Raw genomic sequence first — 2,380 nt, forward strand, 5'->3', positions numbered from 1 at the left:
GATATTTATCTATTTTTAAAATAATTTTTATTCCCCTGGAACTGGAGTTAAGGATGGTTTGCACTCACATACATGCAGGCAATACACTCATACACATAAAATAAAAATAATAAAATATTAAAAAAATAATTTTTATTATATCCTATGTGCCAAATATCGTACAGGTAAGTAGGAATCCAGTCATGGACAAAACCAATCAAGATCTTCCCCTCATAAAGCCTCCTTGCTTACCGTCTCTCAATGAGCAGTAGATGTGACTAAGCATGAGTGGCACATTCAAAAGACTCATTCAAATTAGATTCCAGAGGCTCAAAATTTTTTTCAAGAAAACAACAACTACAGCAACAGCAACAACAGTGGCTAGTCTTTTTGATTGTCCTAAATGGGACTAATGACAACAAATCCATCCCCGTAAAGGATTAATGCCACCGATATTTCAACCACTCGGGCACTGTTTCAGCCAGCAAGTGTCTGTGGGGCTACAACCAAGGCTGTGTTTCTCTCTGTCCTCTCAGCAGCCACCACTGCCTTGGAAGCTGAACTGGCCCCATCAGTGCTGGTGGGGTGGGAAAATGGCTGTTCAAGTAGATGGAAAGGAATGCAGTGGTGAGGGATTCTTAGGAGCTACCGGGCATCAGTCACTGCATAGTGTTCTACACCAGGCTGTGACTTGGGCTTTCTATCTGTTATCATATGTATGGATGTTTCATGAATCAAATTCATGATCAAAGACCTGCCTCCCCGTTTTCTTCCCGTGGCCACAAGAATCTGTGGCTCAAAATATGAAAATCCACGGATGAAATGTTCTGAATGATTTGAATTTTACAATTACAGACCAGTCACCTGAACTATCTTGGGGTAAATCTCAAAATATGGTCCTTAGAAACATCTTCCCTTGATTCTTCTAATTCTGCATACTGTAAGTTATTTTAAAAATGGGTTTGTAAATGTTAAGAAAGAATGCAAAGAAGCATATTTACTTCCCCATAAATAAAATTTTATTTTTTATCATGCAAAACCACAGCATAAAAACACCACACTGGAAAAAAATTCCATCTAAGAACCTCGAAATAGTAGAAAAATTAGAATGACCCAAGGGGATGAAGCACCGTTTAAGAAGAACTTGGTCTTTGTTTACGATTTTTTTGAAGTCAAGAATTTAACTGATGGTGAAGATTGTTCTAAAGATTTTTAGAAGGCTAATGAAGTATATTTGGGTTGATGGGGAGTCACTGTTGAGTGAGTTGAAGACGAGTGAGGTGCAAGGATGGCGTCTCTTATCTGCTCCGGGGAGTAGGAAGAGTTCGTATACCGGAAAGGTGACTCAGCAGCAGGGGTCGCAGGGGGAGGTCCTGCAGGTGACTCGGCAGGGAGCAGGCTGGCAGCAGGGGGGCCGGCAGCAGGGAGCCTGCACGGAGATGGGCTGGCAGCTGGTGGAGGCCCAGCAGCAGGGTCTGCAGACCACAGCAGTGCAGGAGGTGGGGCAGCAGGTGATGGGGCGGCAGCAGCCCTGCTGCAGGCTGCAGGGGTCACAGCAGATGGGGCGGCGGCAGGGCTCGCAGATGGGGCGCGTGTAGTGGGGCACGCAGGTCACTGGGCGGCACACGGTGGTCTGGCAGGACACTGGGCGGCAGCAGCAGGGGTCGCGGCTGCAGCAGGGCTGGCAGCAGCCTCCACAGCTCTGGGAGGAGAAGGATCCGCAGCAGGAGTCGGTCATGGTGGTGGTGTGGTCTGGTGTGGGGTGGAGGAGTGGAGAGCAGTGGGTGGTTCTTAGGTGTGATGGCTTTCTCCCAGTGCCGTCCTTTTATATACCTGGCCCAGGCCTGATGACACAAGGGCACAAGGGCATTTCCTGGAGTTGTGGTTGCCCATTGAAATGAAAGCCCTGGATCCAGTTGCCAGGCAACAATCCAGCACGAGCAAGGATGCTTTCCTTTCCACCTTTCTCCTCTTTCCCTTCAAATGACTACCTGATGATTTGAATCATCAGAAAGATCGCTCAACCGTGAGCCAGTCCTCCCAGGCCAGGTCATGTGACAGGCTGACCTTCCCAAGGACACACTGCTGCCCCAACCACCCTTGGTTCTTGTCCACAGTTTCTGAGGAGGTGGGAGGCTGCGATGTACATGAGTCACAGTCCTGGTTTCTGGTAGACATTCTGACACAGCAACAATTCCTGAAAAGCTAATGGCTCATAAAGGTCGATTAGTCTCTTTTCTGCCATGGAAAATATAGCTTAGGGCTTCTGTGAAACAACCTATTGCCTCTCTTTGTTCATAAATAATCATCAAAGTAACTGAATGTTAAAAATATGTAATCTGAGTTGTCCTATAACTCACAGTTTCCCATGAGGCACTTACTACATTAACAATGCAATTAC

The 2,380-nt window shown here is 46.5% G+C and overlaps 1 protein-coding gene across 1 annotated transcript; it reads right to left on the bottom strand.

Moving 5' to 3' along the window:
- Positions 1–1,324: 1,324 nt before the first annotated feature.
- LOC103735836 (keratin-associated protein 2-1-like) lies at positions 1,325–1,774 on the bottom strand. The gene has a single exon (XM_008835208.2). It carries the CDS (start codon positions 1,715–1,717, stop codon positions 1,325–1,327), a length of 393 nt encoding a protein of 130 aa, XP_008833430.1. The 5' UTR covers positions 1,718–1,774.
- Between the last annotated feature and the right edge of the window lie 606 nt (positions 1,775–2,380).

The sequence above is a fragment of the Nannospalax galili genome, unplaced genomic scaffold, assembly GCF_000622305.1.
Source record: "Nannospalax galili isolate Female #2095 unplaced genomic scaffold, S.galili_v1.0 scaffold137, whole genome shotgun sequence".
Taxonomy (NCBI): domain Eukaryota; kingdom Metazoa; phylum Chordata; class Mammalia; order Rodentia; family Spalacidae; genus Nannospalax; species Nannospalax galili.